We start from the raw sequence: 21,979 nt of genomic DNA, 5'->3' as shown, positions 1-21,979 counted from the left end.
TATGGAAGCGGTTTTGTGTTTCTGAATCTTCATGTTTGTAAATGTTATTTTGTTGCATCTTCATGTTTTGGTCTTAAATCTAAATAGACCAAGGAAAGGCACTCTTCTAATAAGATATTGGTTACCTAGTCAGGTAACGTAAAATATTATTTTAGCTTCTTCTAGTCAGAAGAAGCTAAAATAATATTGTAGTGTCATTCTTACAGCACGATCAGCTTGCAATTTTTGTAGCAATTAGCATCTTCGCTATAATTGTATATTATGTATTCAAGTCCAAGATCCATAAGTCTGTGTTTATTCAGCTCAATTCCAGTTTTTGTATGTCTCAACTCTCAAATCTATTCAAAAATTTGAGCACATTTTGATTTGCACTTAGCTGCTAATGATTTATTGAGTACTGCAATAACAACAAGCCATATTTTAGTACCAATTTCAATTTAAAATACGTTTTATTCTGAGAAATACCCCGAATCGAGTCCACGGGTCAGGCGAATTTGAAGTTTTTAATAAAAAATGTACCGTTCCCAGCACCGTTGCCTAGTAACGTATCGCGTAATACCGCGTTATGAGCCATCGTCTTGTCAACATCATTTACTATTTTGGCGACGGCGCTAGAAGTAGTGTTTTTCGAGTTCATTGTTTTAGCTCTACACTGTAGAGAGAAAAATCCATAAAAAGACATGCTGAAGACTGTAGAGTATACAGCATGTCTTTTTATGGATTAGATTCGTAATCTTAGAAGCTTGAGAGGTAATAGTTTCGTGAGTGATATTAGGAAAAAATAATTTAATCAAACGGGTTGAATAGTTCAAAATATGAAAAAAATATTGCAAAAATAATTTAGAATCTTTATAAATCCCACAAAAGAAGTAAAGCAATGCATTATAGTACATTATAACATACTTACATATTTTTAACTGATGACTGACATTGGAACCAATCCACAATTATTATATAGCTTAATCATACTGAGCTCAGCTCTTGTAATTATTTTTTAAATACATAGGCCTAAACAAAAAACAAATCAGAGACAACCTCTTTGTGTTAGATAAAAAATATTTGTACAGTTAGCTATCCAATCATATCAGGCCTTGAGGGTCATCGACCTCGACTCGTTTTCGGCTTGCCGGTTGAGGAATAGACATTTTTGAGGAGCCTAAATGGAAAAAAACCTCACCCATTATATTCCACATGCCAGGGTCCCGTGGGCATGCCACAGCCGGAGGTATGCGATACAAAACATTTCTAGGGTTCCGTAACGATTTTTATCAAGCATACCCCCACGAATACAATAATATAGAGTTCTTAACTTCAGAATATAAACACATGAATATTTCAAAAGGTTTTAGATCAAATTGTGTTAAGGACGCTATCACAAAAATGATGTCAAAAATTAGCAGGTCAGTACGAATATCGACCTTAAGGCAATTAAAATAACGTTCAATATCAGCGCGCCTTGTACAGTGGCGGTTACGAAGCTCACCGCTTTCTTGATAGGCGAAAATGTATGAAGAAATTTGAGAGCGTTTCTTATTTTTCTTTTAAAGGGAAATGTTATTTATTTTTATATTAAATATTTAGCTATTCGTATAGGGGACTAAATAAGCAACAATTTTGTTGTATATTTATTTTCCTTAGTTCAGTGTATTTAGCTATAATGGTAGTACCTAAACAAACCCCATTTTTTAAATATTTTGCGATTATTGTGATGGTTAAAACGTATTTATGTGAAAATTTTGTATGCGGCTATAAATTTTTTATAGTATAGACGTGGAGATGAATATATTATCTTTCATTTGAAACCAAAATATCCTTGCAGTGTGACTTCTAATTGTTTAAAATGGTACCTGAAAATCACTGATATTTGTAAAAAAATGTGATAGCGTCCTTAAGAATCTGACAATAATACAGCCTCAATATGTTTTCGCAGTCTCGATATATACAAAATGCTATTCTCAATGGCAAACCATTGCATCGTCTGATTCAGTAGCTTCGTGAGCGATCGCCCGGGGCGCCGGATAAAAAGGGGCGCTGAAGGCAAAGGGCGCCAATTTTTTTCAGCATTATGAGTACCCTGGGCGCGATTTGCCTACCATTTCTGAAGCAGACACTACGGAACCTTATTTTAAAAGTCACAACTACACTTGGTCTCTTTTTAGTAAACATTGTTTATTTAACATTCGTTTAGATTTCTGATAATTATGTCCCCAACCGAGGCCAAATAGCAAAACAACATTCGCAGACTGCTGTTTTTTTTTAATTTATAGAATCACAAAAATCAAGGTGGTCTATAAATCTTAAGATAGAGATCCAAATTTGAACGAAATAAAAATTGTTTTTTTTGTTTAAATAGGCTAAGTTGGTTTTGTCTCTTTGCACTAAAACTTGACAGATTTTTATAAATATTATTACCTAGTTGAACTCTGGATTCACGCATGGGCACACTATACTTTTTAGGAAAACTAGGAAGTTTTCCTAAAAAGAATAGTATGCTCATGGGAAAATTTTACGACGAGGTTTTACGTATTAACTATTCAGTAATTTGTGGTTTTTACCGGCTAGTAAAAAGTCACAAGGAATAAATAAAAAATAATTTAGTATCATATTTATAAGATTCGTGAGAAAAACCAATAAACTGTACTTATGGCTAGTGTTATTAACTTACTTTTTGAGTTACTTACACTTTATTACATAAATTACTAGCTGACCCGGCGAACTTCGTACCGCCTAACAGTCAATGAATGTCGTGTTACTTTTTAGCTGAACTAATTTAGGCTTTGATGAACGTAAAACAATGATACAAAATAATATATTTATATAGATAGAAACAAAAAAGTATATTATTATGATGAATGATGATGAAAACATACATACAGAATGAGAATAAAAATAAAAAATAATAATTAAGTACTTCAAACTCATGTCAGAAAAAAATGATTGAAAACTATGTTGTGCAGATTGGGGAAAAAAAAACTAATAGGATTTTTAGTCAAGCACTTTGTGGTAAGCGACATTCTTTGTTTTTTGGTCAGGCGCAAGAACAAATAAAGCGGATGGTTTGCCGACACGTGAGCATGCCACGTACAATTGACCATGAGAAAAACATGCATTTTCTAGATTGAGGCCACAAATAGTCAAGGATTGGCTCTGTGATTTGTTGATCGTCATGGCGAAGGCAAGACGAATCGGGAATTGAATTCGTTTAAACTCAAAGGGCAAAATGTCCGAAATATAATAACAATGCCTGAACTTTCGAGACATAGACAATAGCTCAAAGAGTATATAACCACTACGTATGAATATCTTATCAAGAAAAATCATACAACCTATAAAAAGACATTTACACTTTTGTTAACCTGTAGATTTTTTTCCTTAATCTTATAACCTTTACCAACAGATTTTTTATTTCCTAAATTCCGTTGCTTTCCGATGATTTTATGTTTGTAGACCTGAAATTTGTAGACATTTTACAAAAAATAAATTTCTGAACGCACAGATGATGTCTTCAGAAAAAAATAAAGTTGTGGCTTAAAGGTCTCAGCAACCAGGCCATAAGCTCCAAAAAAAATTTGTTGTTACACTATTTGACAGGATTGGACACAAATGTTTGACATGTAATAAACAAATCAGCATCTATTGAAATGATTAAGTATTCATTACACATATCGAGTTTTCATTGTTTTTAAGATGTATTCTGCTATTCGGGACAGAAACAAATCCAACAAATCAAAAACCATGGCAATCGGTCCAGCCGTTCTCGAGTTATAAGTGTTGTAACAAACACGACTTTCTTTTATATATATAGAAGATTTAAGATTTATTACAAGGATTCCGTAATAATGGCTATGTTAACATGATTCTTATTTTTATACGTTTTTTTACTAGATTCGATAAACTTCACTAGAGCGGCAGAACGTAGTAGTACTATTTAGCTAGAATACGTTTTCGTTAATTTTACATATTTTTGGCATTTAAGAGCTCACCTGACTCTAAAAATCAAACATCGTCCTTCTCTCTTCACACTCACGCCCGTCTTTCATATGCCAGGTAAAAAAAGACGGCGCGGAATCATCGCCGAGTTAGTTTTACTTGAATAAAAGACGAACTATAATGATTATGAAAAAAGTGTTTTGAGCAAATTTAGGTTTTATCAATACCTTTTTAAATATTAAAAAATATTAAAGAAAAGACAGCAAACTTCGAAGATCCAAGCAAAAATGTGTCTAAAACAAGGTTTTTTGTAAAAAAGAAACTATCGAGCATTTTTTGAGTAATCGTGTTTTCGTCTTGAGCATTTAATCTTTATGAACTGAAGATACTTGTGTCAAAAAATCAGTTTTCTAGACCTTACAGATTTTGAGATCTAGGTTAAAGTATGTAGTCAAGTTAGGGTCATATGGGCTCTTAAGGCTTCTTACAGAAGAACAAGTATCGATGGCTGCAGCCTGCATGCCGTCGACAATTAGTGCCGTTCGTCTGTAAGCGCTCTAACTTCACTACATCATAGCCTAAGAGCCAGCGACAGCCAGACTTTCGTCATTATACAAGCTGAAATTGTTCCCAATGGAACGGAGGTAAGATCGACGAGCTACTTTGGAGTTTTGGTTGCGGTTACTTTAGGAGGTATCCAGTTCTGAAGCCTCATTGTCTTTAAAATCTACTACTTTAGGGGTGTCTAGCAGTGGAAGAGCATCATGCCAGACAACATCACATCCACTTCCCCCCTTTCAATATCAATTATCATCTAAGTATGATTTTGTATATTATGTAGGCTGGTGTGATGAGTGACAGTCTCACATCCACGTCCTCACCTAAGTGCCAGAAGATAAGTTGTAAGTCTACAGGATGTAACAATACTAAGTGATAATACTTTAGGGTCTGTGTGGGTCCCCTATGTAACAAAGTTCGCTGTGAAAGTACCTGCTCTGAAAGAGTAACTTTTTTCTACTTTTGTGTGGGAAAATTCATGACGCTCAGGCGATTGCGCTTACAAATGACAAAAAAATTTGCTCGTTCAGCGCTGCTACTTTCACAGTGAACTACTACTAATATAAGGTACACATACAAACCCTTAAGTATTATCAATTTAGTCTTGTTACACTTTCAAAATTAACTTGAATCACGCGCAAATGTTACTATTATAATTTTTAAAATGAATTAACTGCAATGTATCCGTTTCGTTGTGCTATTTGTGACATTATAAGGCCCCAATTACCACGTCCGGTGATGGCAGATAACACAACGGTTTATTTATTGCTTAGCTGTAATAAATACATAAAGTACTAAGTAGTAAACTGCACTAGGGTTGGCTGAGTACAAACTCCAAACCACGATACGAGGCGCGTCCTTAGGGCTAACCCACACGTACCACCATGGGCGTACCCAGGTTCTGGGCCAGGGGAGGGGGGGCAAATTACCCAGGTTTTGTTTATAAAGAATATAAAATTAATAATTTTTAGTTATATTGCAAACAATTGGCAAAAAATCGTTATTTTTATAGATGAAAGTACTAGATAATATACTTAGCAGGTACGTCAATATGATTAAGGGGGGGGGAGCTGCCCCCCCCTACCCCCCCCCCCTCGGTACGCCCATACGTACCACAATCACACGACAATCACAACCACACCACGTGGTCGGGCGTATATTTCGTATTGTAAATGCTGGACTATTATGACTACACACGTACCACATTTTTAAGTCGTTGTCGACCACTTGTGTGATACCGACCACATCGCAACCACAACGTTGCGTCAATGCAACATTCACAGTGCGCACACACCGCCCGCGCTCTTCTCCCGTTTCATTGACTTTCGTACGTAACCACATCGCAACTACTGGCGACAACGCAACCACATCGACATTTTGTCTGTACCACGACGCAACTACAAAAAGCTGCGGCGACACCAATCACACGTAACCACTGCTTGACGGCATCTTGTCGTTGCGACGTGGTGTGGTTATGGTAAGTGTGGGTTGGCCCAAAATAATGAAAAAACTTTAAGGCCCGCAAAAGGTCATAGTAACTATTACATTCGCGACATAATGTACGGTTTCCGTAGATAAACGAAAAACCAAATTGATTGAAAAAATAAATTTTCTTTGGAATACAAGTTAATAAATTTTTTAAGAAATAATTATAGTTGTAAAGAATGTTGATTTCGCTATTGTTAGATTTTTTCCAGTAATAAAATTTTATTTCTCTAATTAAAGTCCATCATCTTACAATGTTTATTCTATAATTCAATTTACTTACCTTAAGAGGAGTCCACACCGCCCTTTTTTCCATACAAACGTTGTCCCCTGTTTCCTCCCTGGATAATGCTAATAGAGTTATAATTTTTTCCTGAATATCTACGGCCACTAATACGATGTCCCTATGTTTTCTTTTTTTTTCATAATTTAATTATTAAATAAGATATGAACGTTCTAAAACCCAAAAAAATGGCCAGATTTTCCGCTGTGTTCAAACGTCCAGAAAACAGATTTGGCTAGATTATACAAAAAAAGCAAAACATAGGAACACAGCTCAAGCCTTTTTTTAATCTTTAATGAAAAAAGTACTTAAATCGGTTAAGTTTTGGAGAAGGAATCAGGGGACAACGAATCGTTGATTTTCTAGATTTTCTGCAGTTGTCTCTATCGCGTTCTGCGGTATAGGCTTGAGGTAAGGGAGACAGCTATAGATATTACGCGTGCTTTTTTTCATTTCTCTAGCCCCTGGTGTATCCTCTTAAAGCATGGGTTCCCAAACTTATGTTGTCGACTGCCCGCTTTGAGAACAAAATATGTATTAACGTCCCCCATTGTTTAAATTTAAAATGCATCCAGATGAAATGAATTAACAAATCACCCCCCAAGCCTCTACACAAACGCCTCCATTCTTTTTCTGCGTCCCACACCCCTTTAGACCTTCAGCGCCCACAAGGGGGCGTTATCGCCCACTTTGGGAAAGGCTGCTATTGTCACTTTGTTTTGTTACACCGTATACCTCTGCACCCCGTGAATACTATTTCATTGATATAAGCTAGGGCTTATACCAAAGTTTTCAAACTAAACACTTGAAATTCCTCAGGTACAGGCATCCATCACATAACCCATTCCACTAGGCGATAAACCTGCTCTTTAACGGTCTTTTTATGAACAAATTTGTCATTTTACGAGAAAATTTGTACCAGGTTAACATAAGCAGCTAAGATGTTGTTTCAAAGTCCCAATGTCACGGCCCGTCCGCATTGCGTCGAATTTTTGGCAGTTCCTTCTGCCTCCTCGATGTTATGTAAAAGCTTATGTAATTTTCATAAATTCTCATTTATTACCGAATGAATAAAATTCTGCTTTCGAATAGCTACGAGTTTTTTTTCTCGATTTTCCTATTGTGATAAAATCGTTTGTTTGCTTAGCCATTTGCGTATTACACAAAAATGTATTTTATTTAGCTGGAGATTGGAGTAAACGTTAAATAATTTTGAAATAAAACGTCCTAAAACATAGATTTTACTTTTTATATTATATTATTTTGAAGCGCTAACTTAAATTATTATTTCCGATATCATAGTACTACATAGTAATGCTGAAAATGATTTATGCAAATTGTAAATTATGATAATATTATGAACGTAATATTTTCTATTTTTAGAACATTACTACGCTACAATATTTTACATCAGTATAATATTAAGGGCAACATTCTGTTTATTACGCAATTAAAATATTATGTTGTAAACAAATTATCTACACATTTCATATTTCGAGTACTGACTACTGAGTCAATGTTATTCTTACGTAGTAACTATGTATTCAGTTATCATCATAATATTAATACGCGAACGAAAAACTTTGTAACCCTTTTTACGAAAAATGGGGAAACGTAGGTGCATGAAATTTTGCACAGTTATAGTTTATATGGTGAAGGAGTGCATCGAGCTAATATTATTTTGAAATTATGCTTTTTTCATACATTTTTTTAACAAATAAAACATTACACACACTACAACACACACACACGAGAAATGACATATTTTTGAGTGACGAGCCTATACATACGAATTATACTCTTTTATTTATGGTTGAAGTCTGTTGACAACAAGTTGACAAATTGAAAATGGATTATAGTTTTTTTTTTTATTGAATCTAAGATACTATTAGACAATGCTTACACGGCCAGTCTGAGATCAGCTAAGTTCCAGAGACAAGAGTTGAAAAAAATTTATAAAGTCAATATTTTTTACAAAATATAGGTAGTGTCGTTGAAACTAAAGGGCGAATTTCGACCATTGGGCGATCTCTAGTTACAATTATTATGAATGACTAGAAAATAGTACGCAAATACTCTCCCGTAGTTTTTTTAAAGCTGTAACTTTAACTTTTAACTACAGTGCTTACTAACCACACAAGAAAAAGGTCGAAAACATGTACCTTGTATACACTTATTTACATTGGGTGACATAACTTCGCAGCAGTTTTTGCATAATATAATATTAATTAGTACGAGTATGACGTGATGTATCTAAATACTACCTACTTCTATGCCTATACCTACGAATAATAAAAACTAAGGAAGAGTAACTGTGTCAAAAAATTTGTCCCGAATACAATACACATGCATAAAGTACGTATGTAACATACTTTATGCATGTGTATTGTATTCGGTAAGTACACAATTTTGTGTAAATATCGAAGTGACAATGTCAACGGCTTTATTTCGTAAATTTGAGTTTGTGAGTTTCGTTGCTATTGCCATATTTTAGTGTGCGAAAAGGAACCAAATTCAAAACAGTTGGAAGTATGGGAGTTAGGTTTCCTTAGTTTTCATTATTCGTAGGCCTATACTAAGTAAGATGCCAACAATTAGCTATATAAATTACACCTATAATTATACGTGGGAGAGCCATGCTTCGGCACGAATGGGCCGGCTCGACCGGAGAAATACCACGTTCTCACAGAAAACCGGCGTGAAACAGCGCTTGTGTTGTGTTTCGCCGAGTGAGTGAGTTTACCGGAGGCCCAATCCCCTACCCTATTCCCTTCCCTTCTCATCCCTACCCTTCAGTATTACCCTATACCCTCTTAAAAGGCCGGCAACGCGCCTGCAGCTCTTCTGATGCTGCGAGTGTCCATGGGCCACGGAAGTTGCTTTCCATCAGGTGACCCGTTTGCTCGTTTGCCCCCTTATTTCATAAAAAAAACCTAATCTATCATACTAAGTACTAACATTTTTAATGCAAAAGTTTCTGAGTGTGTATGTTTCTCACTTCTTTACGTCTAAACGGCTGAAGAAATTTTCATGGCCATGAAGTTAGCTGACATCCTGGATTAACACCACGGAGCTCATTAGCTCCGTGATTAACACATACTCGTAGGATACAATTTACTAGCACACGGCAAAGCTAAATAGGTATATAAAATTCTTTTGTCACAGTGTTTGTGCGCAAACTCCTTCAAAACGGCTCTGCCGATTTTAGTGAAATTTTGTGTGTACATTCGTTAGGCCTGAGAATAGTTTTTAAAATTTTAATCTTCTTTTTATGTTGATACTAGAAACAATTTATATGGCAAAACAACTCTGCCGGGTCAACTAGTTGCCTTATAAAACAAAAGCAACACACATCTACACTTGGGCACTTTTAGCGTTGTTTTTGTGGATGGTCAATGCACTCGGTTCTCGGTCACTGTGATCACGGGGTTTGTAGGTCACCGCCGGATCCAGTCAGACCGGAGATCAACTGGGTTGCCAGTTACCTGTTAGTAGTTACCAGATACCAATAATAAATATCCCCATTTCTTGGCGAATTTAAAGAAATTTTTGAGTTGGACGGTCGATTTGGAGAACAATATTTTTAAGTTGGATGTTAAATTCTCATAATAATTTCTGCTTTTGTAGTCGTTAGCTGTCCGTTAGCCTTATTTCGATATAAGTACATCATAAACTTTTTTCTTCTCGCTCTTTTCTAATGTTGTTTCACAAAATTTCGCAAAAAGATAATAATTAGAGATTACATTCGGAACATTCGGCATCATTCGGCATCATTCGGCATCATTCGGCGTATTAAAATGTATACTTAATACATTCATATTATATTTTTTAATTCAACTACAATAGACAATAACTATTGCGCAGGATATATAAATTACTGCAAAAAAGCCAGCCTTGGACTTTGAAATTTTATTAAACTTAATAAGTATCTTTTGCTAATATATGCGTTTATACGTGGGAGAGCCATGCTTTGGCACGAATGGGCCGGCTCGACCGGAAAAATACCACGTTCTCACAGAAAACCGGCGTGAAACAGCGCTTGCGCTGTGTTTCGCCGAGTGAGTGAGTTTACCGGAGGCCCAATCCCCTAACCCCTACCCTATTCCCTTCCCTTCCCTTCCCTTCCCTACCCTCCCCTATTACCCTATTCCCTCTTAAAAGGTCGGCAACAGACTTGCAGCTCGTCTGATGCTGCGAGTGTCCATGGGCGACGGAAGTTGCTTTCCATCAGGTGACCCGTTGATCGTTTGCCCCCTTATTTCATAAAAAAAAAAAAAATAAGAAATAAAGTTTGTATAAAATTGAGTGATACAACATAAAGAGAACATAAGTAACATAATATTACTATACGATTATTGTAATTTTACCTCCTCCTTTTTGGAGGTCGCTTATAAGAACGAATGGCATTCGCCCTTTAAAATTTAAATAATTTGGCGCTATGGCGGTGTGTCCTAATAATAATATTATTATTTTGAACTATCAGGAGAAAAGGTTTGAAATTATAAAAAAATATGAAATTATAAAGATTTTATGAATTTTGATTCAAACTTTCCACGCGAGTGTACAAAGTAAGTATTTTAAGCGCGACTGTAAAAAATATAGTAAATGCGTGAGTCAGAATAAATATTAAGGTACCTAATACCTATAGATGCAACTAAGTGATAAGCTATATGTCGCAGCCGACTGGTTTAAATAGCCGTTCAATCAAACAGCTAGCCCTTTGACTGAACAACGCCATTCAATCACACGTCTAGCTTTTATATTGAATATTTTAGTCGCTCAAAACGTTCAACACTAAAGCTGATTCAAAAGCCGCCGTCTAATTGAAGTAGTTCAGCGCGCACCGCTACGGCGCTAGCGTTTTATTTACAATATGGCGTCAACTAGCAGGTGATTGTTGGTGTTTGTGGTTGTTTTTTGGACAGAAAGTAGTTACCTTATAAAAGTTACAAGTGTTATTAAAGAGACAAAAATTGTGGAGGCACATACAAGTGAATTAAAATTTCAACAAATATTCGAGGAGAAATTACGGGATTATGAAATTGATGGACGCAGCCTCCCCCAAAAGGGGGTAGGGGGAAACAAAAACAAACACAATCCAGAAAGTCCAAGAGTTGGTAAGGTTAGGTTAGAACTTAGACCACAACACAGAGGGAGCCGAGCGAGCGTAGCGAGCGTGCTGCGGCAGCAGCCGGCTGCCGCCGTCAAACAAAAGGGGGGCTCGGGGGGCGCAGCCCCCCGCCAAAACAAAAACAAACCAGTTGGCTAAGCGTCGTCTAGCTGTAGTGTTGAACGTTGTAGTCAACAAGTCGGCTAAATGACGTATAGCCGTGTGATTGAATGACGTTGTTCAGTCAAAGGGCTAGCTGTTTGATTGAACGGCTATTTAAACCAGTCAGCTGCGACATATATATATATATATATCTTAATATATATATTTCTTGTGTGCGTGTGTATGTGACTGAACTCCTCCTAAACGACTGGACCAATTTTGATGAAATTTTTTGTGTGTGTTCGTGGAGATTCGAGAATGGTTTAGATTTACAGTTTGGTCTACTGGAAAATGTTTTTTCAATTAATTTCTTATTTATAAGGAGTTGTTGATTTTGGAATGTTTTACATTAGATCCGGCGGACGGCGCTATCATCGCATTCAATATTATTCTATTTCAATTTTAGTTTGTCCTGACAGATGGTGCTACGATTAATTTGAAAAAAATTTTGTTATTCAATTCATGTGCTGATTAAAATATTAAATAAATAACACATAGGCTACAATTTTAACCGACTTTCAAAATGGGGGAGGTGTTATGTTCGTTTTCTTATATTCAACGATTACTCCGCCGTTTGTTAACCGATTTTCAAAATTTTTCTTTTGGTATATAGGGTATCATCCCAATTTGGTATTATATTCAGAAAAGTGGTGATCTGATGAAGGATCCATAAGTAATCGAGGGAACTCCTCAAAACTTATAGGGAAACATATGGTGACTTCGGTTTCGTGAGAAGTATTCTAAGCATATGCTACCAACAAGTAAGATTTTGCACCGAGATATACATGGTATACCGTGGTTCGGAAGGTGCTGAGAGAATTCCTGATTCTTTATAGATACAAGTTTGGGAGTTTCGGCGTTGTTTTAAGAACAGAAAGCATATGCTACTATGCAAATTACATTCTTCATCATCATCATCATCATCATCACTACCATATTATACCATTTCATAGTCTTTTAGATCGAGACTCGAGTTTGTCAAGCGATAATTTAAAAAAATCTATATCTACCTAATATTATAAACCTGAAGAGTATGTTTGCTTGAACGCGTCAATCTCAGAAACTACAGGTCCGATTTAAAAACTTATCTCAGTGTTAGATAGATCATTTATCGAGTAAGACTCATCATTTATCGAGAAGGTTATATTATATTATTACTCTAAGACTAATACGACAGAAGAAACTCAGGAAAATGTGGGAAAAGCGGGGGAAATATTTTTTATGGGAAAATGTACCTACGGATTCTGTAAAATTTCTAATTTACGCGGGCGAAGCCGCGCGGGACATCTAGTATATATATATATATATATATATATATATATATATATATATATATATATATATATATATATATATATATATATATATATATATATATATATATATATATATATATATATATATATATATATATATATATAAGCAATAATATGATAAGCATATAAACCAGTACATTTTTCAATTTTAAACCTCTAGGTATAAATCTGAATGGGTAAACTATAAAAAAGGTCAGTTCTTCTGTCAGTTTTTCAAGAAAATTTTGAAGAAAAACACGGTCGCTGGCATTGAGGTTACTATGATAACTTATCAGTTATCGTAATAGAAATCTGATAGTTTTAACTATCTTTCTGTAGCTAAGAAAGCTTAGATTTGTTGTAAAAATATAAAAAAAACTTAAAACGAAATATTGTATACTTACTGCATTATGTTGTTTGTTTCTTCATTCATTACTTATACCATACATAAGCCGATTTGATGCAAGTTGGGAAATTCCAAGGGACGACATGTTTTCCCGCGTTTTTAACATATTTTGTACACAAAAATATTAACAACTACTTAATAGTAATAATAATAAAAATACTTACATTTAGACATCTTGTGTACAGCCGGCCTTGAACAAAAACACAAAATTAGATGAATTGTATACGATTATATATTATGTGAGTACTTAATACTATGTTTACGAGATATACTGACTACGACAACCGCAGCTACTAACTGTCTGATAAGGAAACAGCAAAGAACAACGCCATTTATGTTTGCTTACATAATAAACTATTATTTAGGGTTCCGTCAAAAAAATTAAGATACATTAAGATCGGTCTGCGATTCAAGTTGCAAGAAATATTTGATGAGCAGGTAAGAGGTATGTACACTATAATACTTTAAGAGGTATGAGGTCAAAATACTTTTAAAAACCGCACTCAAGAAATTAGTAGGTACTTAGAACTAGACTTTTAAATAATATTTAACAATATTTTAACCGACTTCCAAAAAGGAGGAGGTTATAATAATATAATCGTGTTAACTCTTAATATCCATGGACTTTCTGAAGTCCTCTCTCTTATGTCTTAACAAATCGGTAAATAGAGACTTGACGATGAAAATCTCTAGTAGGTATCTATGTAACTTAGAAAGCATTACATGATTCGTGCAATACTGTAAGAAGCTGGTCTAAATCAACTGAAATATTAAAATTTAATATTAATTTTAGTACAAAATAATTTCTGAACGTCTACACATAACACAACCCTGCCAGTTGCCACCGATTCTCGAAAGGTAAGTAATTATAAAATTTATCTAGGAAAAATATTGCTTAAAAAAAAGAAAAAAAAACTTCACATTGTAAGCCGGTTTAAAACGTGTTCAACAAACCAGTTGTTATCAATAAAAAAAAACTTGCTCACCTATCGTCCAGTCACAACGAAAATCAATTTAACACTAGAATATAATATTAAATTCAAATGTGCCGGCTTTATTTAAATTTATTTTAATTTTAACAAAACGCAGTGTTGTTTTAACACAGTTCTGTACAAAAGTATTAGGTATAATAAAATGTTACGTAAGTACAAAAATGTGATTATAAACACATAACTCATACGAATAGATAATAGTAGGTATTAAATAATCATGAAATAGTATGTAATGATGTTGTAGGACCATGATATGATAGTAATTAGTTTAATTTTTAAACAAAATCTATTTAAATATAAAATATAAAAAAATAAACAAAATACGTTAGTGTAAGGGCCTGTTTCACCGCGTCCTGATAAGGCTATCCACCACTTAATATGACAGATGGAGTATGGAAAATCTGTCAAATAACACTATCGGGCACCTTATGAGGAAGCGGTGAAACAGGTCATTAATGTTGTCTATGCAGAATGCAGACTACATGCGAACAATTAAAGGAAATCTCACAGACACCATACATTTTATTCCGATAAAATTAAGTTAAAGTGTGGCAAGGCTTTAAATGAACGTGGGCGGGGCGCTGCTGGTAAAGGAGAACTGTCAAAAATTGCGTTTTTGTATGATGGCAGCGTTTTGTTTTAAAGCCTTGTCAAGGCCACGGCCACGCCAAATTTTAAAGCCTTGTCAAGTTCTAACCATGTTTTTCCTGCGATTTACTATATTATATTTGTGCGATATCAAAATACAATGAATACAAACAAACACACGTTCGGAATATAATAGTACATAGTTTACATAGATAACTAGTTAATCAATATGTAAATAGGACAGATACAAGCGTTTAATGTGTACTCGCAATTCGCATAATATGCTGTTTAAAAACAGATAAAATAATAATTAAATTTGAGTAGGTACTTAGATATTTCATTAATCATTTACTTTACCTATACTTACTAGTTGTGTTACTGCTGCGAATATATCTAGTCATATGAAAAAAAAACAGGTAAATGGAATCACATTATCATAACTTTATGATTTATGAATGTAAGAAACAAGAATATAGGTACGAGTACGTCATTGTTATAAAATTTGAACGCAAAAACTTAATTTCTACGGAACCCTACTCGGTCGAACTCAACACACTCTTTACTGCTTTTGTTTACATTCTACTGAGGATTTATTAATATAATAATTTATGACTTGATGTTGCTACTTGCAAGCCACTATACTACGCTGAAATGTTTGCCGGAGAACCGTACATTTTCCACGGTAAAACTCTTTTAAGAGGAGTCCACACCGCCCTTTTTTCCATACAAACGTTGTCCCCTGTTTCCTCCCTGGATAATGCTAGTAGAGTTATAATTTTTTTCCTGAATATCTACGGCCACTAATACGATGTCCCTATGTTTTCTTTTTTTTCATAATTTAATTATTAAATAAGATATGAACGTTCTAAAACCCAAAAAAATGACCAGATTTTCCGCTGTGTTCAAACGTCCAGAAAACAGATTTGGCTAGATTATACAAAAAAAGCAAAACATAGGAACACAGCTCAAGCTTTTTTTTAATCTTTAATGAAAAAAGTACTTAAATCGGTTAAGTTTTGGAGAAGGAATCAGGGGACAACGAATCGTTGATTGCATTTGCAGTTGTCTCTATCGCGTTTTGCGGTACAGGCTTGAGGTAAGGGAGACAGCTATAGATATTACACGTGCTTTTTTTTCATTTCTCTAGCCCCTGGTGTATCCTCTTAAGTCCTTTTTCGGGACTCAAAGTGAAACGTGAGAAAGTTAAGGCAACGCCTTGATAAATAATTTGGCTGTAGCGATATCGATTTTTCTCAACAATGACTAAAGCTAAGAAATTAAAGTTCATTAATTGCAGCATTCATCATATTGTCTTTGTCTGTGAATTACCCATAGCACAGAATATATAATATTAGTTCTACCAACCCATAGCATAACACGATTGGTCAACTTTTATAACACAGTATAATCAATCAAAAAGACCTCTGTAAAAATAGGGATTACAATTTTGCCAACAGAGGAGAGTGCTTTAAGCTTCCAAAATTTGTAAATAGATTAGTTGAAGCATATACTATAATTTGCCCATAGCTTATATGAAATATACTTAATATGGTTTTTAAATTACGCCGCAAAAGCCATTTTGTCGCTTACGCCCTTTCCATTTCTTGCTGTTCCAATTACTTGTTTTCTAAGAGAGGCCGGCCGCAATCTAAAACATATACTTAATATCCAACAGGATTTTTAGGGTTCCGTAGTTTACTTTAACGCGGCGTCACCCTGGGTAATGAAAATTAAATTTTAAGGGTACCTTTCTCGAATTCATTTGTAGGTCGCATACTTAACGACTTAACCCAACTACACGACACATTTTTAAAGCTTGCAAATAGGTAGGTACGTAGTGCAATTCGAAATATGTCTGTAATCTTTTACGTTTTAAGGGTTTTCAGCAAGTAAGTCCTAGTTAAGAGCCCATATGACCTTAACTTGACTACATACTTTAACCTAGATCTCAAAATCTATAAGGTCTAGAAATCTGATTTTTTGACACAAGTAACTTCAGTTCATAAAGATTAAATGCTCAAGACGAAAACATGATTACTCAAAAAATGCTCGATAGTTTCTTTTTTACAAAAAACCTTGTTTTAGACACATTTTTGCTTGGATCTTCGAAGTTTGCTGTCTTTTCTTTAATATTTTTTAATATCTAAAAAGGTATTGATAAAACCTAAATTTGCTCAAAACACTTTTTTCATAATCATTATAGTTCGTCTTTTATTCAAGTAAAACTAACTCGGCAATGATTCCGCGCCGTCCTTTTTCACCTGGCATATGAAAGACGGGCGTGAGTGTGAAGAGAGAAGGACGATGTTTGATTTTTAGAGTCAGGTGAGCTCTTAAGTATTTTTTGTAGAGTTCAAGTTGTTACAATATAGTCAGAATTCCTTTTGGTTCAGTCCAAAACTCAAACTGCAACGACTGCAGACAGAACTACTAATTAACACGTGGGTATGTGTGCGATCACGTGATTAAGTGCTGTAAAGCGATTAATAATTATTACTAGCTATTTGACCGAGCTTTGCTCGGTATTCGATAAAACACGAATAAAATGACATTTTCTAAACATGATTCCTAGCTAGATCGATTTATCACCCCCGAAACCCCTATATACTAAATTTAATGAAAATCGTTGGAGCCGATTCCGAAATTCCAATTATATGTTATATTATAGGTATTAAAGGTAGGTACAAGAATTGCTCGTTTAAAGATATAAGATAATAAGTCCAGCAGCAGTTTGACCCACAGTAGATACAAAATAATATTATGTAGTAATAGAAAAAATATAATTTAGGTAAGTACGTAGGTCTGCTTACACAAGTTACATCAAAATTAAAGTGCTAGGTTCTAGAAGATGGTCTGTAAATTGTAATATTAAAAGCTTAAACGTTTGTATATAACGCTATCGTTCCGCACCGTTGTTTTTTTAAGCAAAACAAGGAAAATTTAATTCATAAGTAATACATAATATACTTAAATAATATTAATTACGTAAAATATAAGTACTTAGGTATGTACTTACTACTTAAATTTGACAAAATTGTATTTCTTCCTATGATCTACGTAGTTACAGTAAATTATTTTTATGCTAGAAGGTAAATGAATAGAACATGAAAGGTACTACGTATTGATAAAAATTAATACTTACTTATTAATTCAAAGGTTCATATCACAATAATTAATAAACTACGTGACTACGTTTACAAAACTAGGTTTATCACATAGAAAATGTCAGCTTTATCGTGGGTTTTGGATCACAGCATTTTACAAATATTTTGTATAGTGCACATATTGCTGTGCATATTTTAACTAGCCGAGGCTCCGTAACACGTCACAACTTTTCCTCCCCTTAATTTTGGCGCGCATGCGTGAATTTTGAGGTTATTTTCTGTCCCTATCTGCTGCTCACATTAAAAAGCGACGGATGAGTTTTTGCGTGCGCAGTTGTATCGACAGAACATGGCATGTTGACGCTTTTGATTACACAAGATACGTATAAAAAGTTTTTAGGTTAAATATTAGGTCTATTTATAGGTCTGAGGGTTGTCTGCACTCAAGGTCACGTAGGGCTCCAATCAAAGCCTTATTGGTACAGGAAAATCTATATGTATAGGTATTATTGATTGTCAATGCGTAGTAAATATTATAGTAAGCAGCTAACCACTAGGAAGCCATTTCAAGATTTCAAAATTTACACGTGGGAGAGCCATGCTTCGGCACGAATGGGCCGGCTCGACCGGAGAAATACCACGTTCTCACAGAAAACCGGCGTGAACCACCGCTTGTGCTGTGTTTCGCCGAGTGAGTGAGTTTACCGGAGGCCCAATCCCCTACCCTCCCCTATTACCTCTTAAAAGGCCGGCAACGTACCTGCAACTCTTCTGATGCTGCGAGTGTCCATGGGCGACGGAAGTTGCTTTCCATCAGGTGACCCGTTTGCTCGTTTGCCCCCTTATATTTTCATAAAAAAAAGATAAGTACTTACAGCATTTTTTTTTATTTTAAGATCTATCCCTATTTTTAATAACTCTATAATATACCTAAGGGCCTGTTTCACCACTTTCTGATAAAGTACCTAATTAGGCTATTCACAACTTTTTTGACAGATTCTCCATACTTGATCTGTCAAGTTAATTGGTGGATTGCCTTGTCAGGAAGTGGTGAAACAGGCCCTAAGTCTCTTCTACATTAAAGACATTGTAATTTTATGTAAAATTTTATTTAGTACTATTTATAAAAGCCAAAACACAATAAAAGTCTAAAATCTAGATTATTAAAAAAAATTAAACAATCGCAAGTACCATTTTCAGGTTTTGAGCTAAAAATTCAAATTAAAAAAGCGCCATCTAGTTACAAATCGGTGCACCTATGTAACGATGAGATGGTGACAGTTTTGTAATGGTTCGGGTCGGGTTGGGGTCCAACTCGATTTCGAATTTCGTTAGTCAGATGTCCTCTACGACCGTGGAGCGAGATATTCTGCACCTGGCTATCTCTTAATCGCCAGCCGTAGTCGAAATTGGGGCATTCCGAGAAGTAGTACCTGTCTTCCGGCTTTAACTTGCTTCGCTCTTTCAAATACACATCTCTGCCGTACTCAGGTTTCGATTTGTAGATAATTTTCGACACTTTTGGATCAACTGGTCTCATTATTGGGTCTGGAGAGGTGTCTAATTTTAAATGCCTGTCTTCGGAGTCTGCTAGGCCCACATCGGATAATGTATTTTCATGTCTAAGTTGCTTGATTCCTGGGATAATGTCTATGTCTTTTTTCTGGAGTTTTATCTTGTTTTTGGCGCCGCTTTTATGGTCTCTTGATAACGCTGCTAGCCCGCTCTCCATCTTAAAAGCGAGAACATCAGCCTGAGTATAGTTCTTGGGTTCCCTAGACAGCGTGGCCGCTTCGAGCAGTTCCTTCTTGTTCTTTTCGATCCATTTCAATCGCAAGCGATTTTCTTTCTCGTAGTTTTCGATCAAGAAGATTATAATACGAGGATTTGTTATATCATACGGCATTGATAATACAATAAAATTATAAAGTGGCAAATAAAATAAATATTTGGAGTTTTTGGTTATTTGTAACTGTCATCTATTTTTAGGTCTATTTTGACTTGCGTACATTTTAATCACTGAAGCTATGAAATGAAACAGGGAAGTTTTAACTGCTACATAATAATTTTCATCAGATTTTTGCACTGACCTCTATAATACACTGGACAGGCGATCGCTATCAATAAAATGTTCCTATTTGACAGTCGCCATATTGGCGCTGATTGCTATGTGAAAACAGTAGTGAGTGTATTTGGAACTACTATTTTGCAAATGGCGGTTGTCATTTTCTATATAAATTAGTTCACAGTACGCTCACCGCGGCGCTTCAAATCGGCATAAGAAATAGCTGTCATTTTGTACGGCATAGCCAGTGTATTATAGAGGTCAGTGGATTTTTGGCAAGAAAAAGGAACACGAACAATAAAACAAAACATGTTTATTCAAAATTTGTTTATTCATAAATAAATAACATTTTTGTTTGAAACAAAACAACCTCCATGATTATTCACACGCCATTCACAGTGTATTACATTTCATAATTTTCTAATTACTTTCTAATAATACTTACAGCAATCTTATGTTTACATTGTACATTATATTTACCACAATTGAGATTTTTAACGAAAATATCTAATGCATATAGAGAGAATTATTTGAAACGTATGCTTGGTCATATTATTTGATATTTTTTTTATTATTCTACAACAAACATATTATCGGAAAGCAGAGATTTTTTCAATTTTATTGAACTTTTTAACGTTTTAATTATTATGGTTTTGATCCCCTCACCCTTCCAATCTTTCAAAGGGAATTAATTAAAAATTTAGGTAGTTATAGCTCAGCCTGACGTAGAAAAATTACTAAGGTTGGGTTGCACCAAGTAACTTTAACTATAACTGTAACTTTAACTACAATGCAAAATGTCAAATCTTTGGTTAAAATTAAAAATGGACGCCATCAAGACGCCATATTTAAGCATAACCATAGAGCTCGACAAGATTTTAAATGCACGTGGCGAAAAAAGGAACTAACGCTGTTATCATACAAAAACGCCATTTTTGGCAATTCTCCTTTACCAGCAGCGCCCCCGCCCACGTTCATTTATAACCTTAATGGACCAGCTGTCATCTGTCAATTTCTCCGTTCAAAGTTAAGGTAAAAGTTAAAGTTATATTTAGCCTTAACTATAACATTAACCTTAACTTTAACTTTAACCACGCCTCTGGTGCAACCCAACCTAAGTATCGCGATTTCATCTACTACATTACAAAACCTTTTGCTTGCTACTTATAAAGATATTTATAAAAGCTAATTTAAAATTGTCTATATTACTTAATTTGATTTTCGCGCCAAGGCTAAGTTAGGGTTTCAGAATTATATTTTAAGTTTAGAGGTATTTCAAAGCGATAACATTAAATATTTACCTTACTTTACATACGTTGATAACGTCTAGCCGATCTGTCGAACGATTAAAGAAGTTAATTGATGGCAAAGCCTTCGAAAGAAGTTTCATAAACATTAGCAAACACCATTTCTTGTAATTTTATTATGAAAAATCTGCAATAACTGCTTTAAAATCTCTATAACTCTCTTGTCGTTCGACAGATGGCGATAGTCAACTACTGATATACAATTCCGAATTAGGAAATGGGATATAACATGTAATTGACACATTTAATTATATTGTATACACCATAAAGTTAATATAACAGCGGAATAGAGCAAAAATCTCGAGCTGTCAAACGAAACCGAAATTGGTTTCATCTGTGTGTAAAAATATTTGTACGTATACACTTACACAAGCATGATTGAACATGATTTCTATGAGATTAAGTTGTCAACGTGCGGCACGTGCCGACTGGACGTCAAAAAAAGGGTGCTGCTGTCACACGTCTCTTTTTCCCACACAGTGTTACTGATAGTGACATCTCTCTTGCTCAGGCCTTTGTTTCTCTATTCCGCTGGGTATATTAACTTTATGGTATACACATGAGTGGAATGAACGACGGTACCGTAACTGTCTATGTAGCGAGGCTGCGGTTCCTAGGGGTTAAAACAACCTGTAGGTAGTTGGAGAGGGTTAAACAATATTATAATATCACCATGTTTGATAAACGCTAGTGA

The 21,979-nt window shown here is 34.9% G+C and overlaps 2 protein-coding genes across 3 annotated transcripts in view; both read right to left on the bottom strand.

The window, feature by feature from the left end:
* LOC121735227 (long-chain-fatty-acid--CoA ligase 5) overlaps window positions 1-18,113 on the bottom strand; it is a 79,245-nt gene extending 61,132 nt beyond the window's left edge. Inside the window, exons 1-2 of one of the 2 annotated variants that reach the window (XM_042125974.1) lie at window positions 17,952-18,113; window positions 13,394-13,419 (exon numbers count right to left, since the gene is read on the bottom strand). In XM_042125974.1, the coding sequence (XP_041981908.1) occupies window positions 13,394-13,403 (10 nt within the window). In that variant the 5' untranslated portion in view covers window positions 13,404-13,419; window positions 17,952-18,113. Of the gene's footprint in view, window positions 1-13,393; window positions 13,420-17,947 lie in introns of both variants that reach the window. The other variant, XM_042125975.1, reaches the window with a different exon arrangement.
* A 998-nt stretch (window positions 18,114-19,111) lies between these two features.
* On the bottom strand, window positions 19,112-20,001 carry LOC121735366. Its single transcript, XM_042126176.1, has one exon. It carries the CDS (start codon window positions 19,817-19,819, stop codon window positions 19,154-19,156), a length of 666 nt encoding a protein of 221 aa, XP_041982110.1. The 5' UTR covers window positions 19,820-20,001; the 3' UTR covers window positions 19,112-19,153.
* Window positions 20,002-21,979: the final 1,978 nt, after the last annotated feature.

The sequence above is a fragment of the Aricia agestis genome, chromosome 17, assembly GCF_905147365.1.
Source record: "Aricia agestis chromosome 17, ilAriAges1.1, whole genome shotgun sequence".
In the NCBI taxonomy this organism is placed as follows: domain Eukaryota; kingdom Metazoa; phylum Arthropoda; class Insecta; order Lepidoptera; family Lycaenidae; genus Aricia; species Aricia agestis.
Note: the sequence above shows the minus strand (reverse complement) of the source record. Positions and strands in the feature narration are given on the sequence as shown.